Source organism: Dufourea novaeangliae, unplaced genomic scaffold, assembly GCF_001272555.1.
Source record: "Dufourea novaeangliae isolate 0120121106 unplaced genomic scaffold, ASM127255v1 scaffold421, whole genome shotgun sequence".
Lineage (NCBI taxonomy): Eukaryota > Metazoa > Arthropoda > Insecta > Hymenoptera > Halictidae > Dufourea > Dufourea novaeangliae.
Genome location: NW_015374310.1, coordinates 99016 through 100614, shown reverse-complemented (window position 1 = coordinate 100614; position 1599 = coordinate 99016). Strand labels below are relative to the sequence as shown.

The 1599-nt window shown below is 36.8% G+C and overlaps 1 protein-coding gene across 1 annotated transcript; it reads right to left on the bottom strand.

The window, feature by feature from the left end:
- Positions 1-63: 63 nt before the first annotated feature.
- On the bottom strand, positions 64-630 carry LOC107192803 (the record flags this gene model as incomplete). The annotated part of the gene is made up of 1 exon (XM_015582139.1): positions 64-630. A coding segment is annotated over exon 1 (567 nt), but the record flags the coding sequence as incomplete, so codon positions are not given.
- Positions 631-1599: the final 969 nt, after the last annotated feature.

The following is a 1599-nucleotide window of genomic DNA, read 5'->3' as shown; positions in this document are numbered from 1 at the left end:
CCCGTTGATTGTGTGAGTGCACGGACACAGCGCACGGGCCACGGAGTCTCCCCCCTTAATAACCTCATTATCTGCTTTCCTAATTTCCTCTTCGAGCAGTTTTACGTTTAGTTCGTCTAGCGTAGGTACCTTTTCTCTTGATTCGATGGCGACGCAGAAGGTTTCATATTGACTAGGCAGAGAGAATAACAACATTATTGGTATGACTGTATCTGGCAATTTTATACCTGCTTCGGTGAGTTGTTCCAACTTATCGACAAAATCGTCAATGTACTGGGCCATGCTTTGGTTACTCTCCTTTCTCATCCTGTACAGTTGTTTGAAAAGGACACACTGTTTCATGGGCCCTTTTGACTCGTGCACTTTCTTCAGCGCCTCCCATGCTTCCAGTGACGCCTCAACCCGCTTCACATGATTAAATTGAGATTTGTGCAGACTCAGAATGATTAAATCGAGAGCTTTCTCGTCCTTCACGATCCACCCTGCATCATTTTCTCCCGTCTTTATTATTGTACCATTTACGTAACCCCATAGTTCATTCAGCCGCAAAATACTTTTTATTTGGATTTTCCACGATTCGTAATTATTGTTGCACAATTGTTCAATTTTTTGTATGTTTGAGCAACTCATGATGTCCATTTGTTTCGATTTGTTTTTCTCAGACACGTGGATTTGGTCACACTTAACCTCACTTTTTGGTTATACTTAACTTTACACTATATATTCTTGAATTCTGGGCCCATAACCTGTTGAAGGGGTGTTTGAGGGGCAAGAACAACGTACAACATGAAGCACCTTAGATAATTATATTGATACACCTAAACACGTTGCTGTTCACATTGAGGCAACCGCGCGCAAGCTCTACCACGTGTCGCGAGTACGGATCGTAAGCGGCGAGTGTGTATGCACGCGCGCTGACCGGAAGGGGCCGAAACAGGTGGAGCATTCGAGAATGCTCCACATGCGCGTGCGCACTTTGAATAGGCTTTCCAACAAATAATTCATTTCCAACATACTAGAAATTTGTCGTTGTTATTGAAGATTCGAAGCTAAAAGAAAAGCTGGATTTGAATATGGATGACCTTTTTGATGAAGTAACATTAATTCAAAAAAACTTTGACTCTATTCAAAATGCTAAACATTTTACAAGATCCAAAACATCAAGTAGCAAATAGCACATGATTTTAAAAAGTGCTGATTATTATACATGTATGAATATTTTTAAAATACTTTTGTATGTGTTTTCAGTTCCTGCAACATCAGCATACTGTGAAAGAATTTTTAGTGTCATGTCAACTAAATGGTTCGGTTGAACTTATTAAAAATGAATTATTTATATATTTTAATTTGAAAGAAAGATGTTCAGAATTTGTCGAAAAAAAAGTGATGAACATTTCTTCAAGTCTGCTAAAAATCAGAACAAATATAATTTACAAAATTAAAAAGTTTACTTCAGCTTTAGTTTTAAAAGTTTCAAATATTTTTTTATGTTTTTCCACATTTTTGAATTAACATTTTTTTTAATCGCATTCTAATGATTCTTCTAATGATGCATCTTTTGTGTTTAATGAGTTGATATACATATTAATACCTAAATTA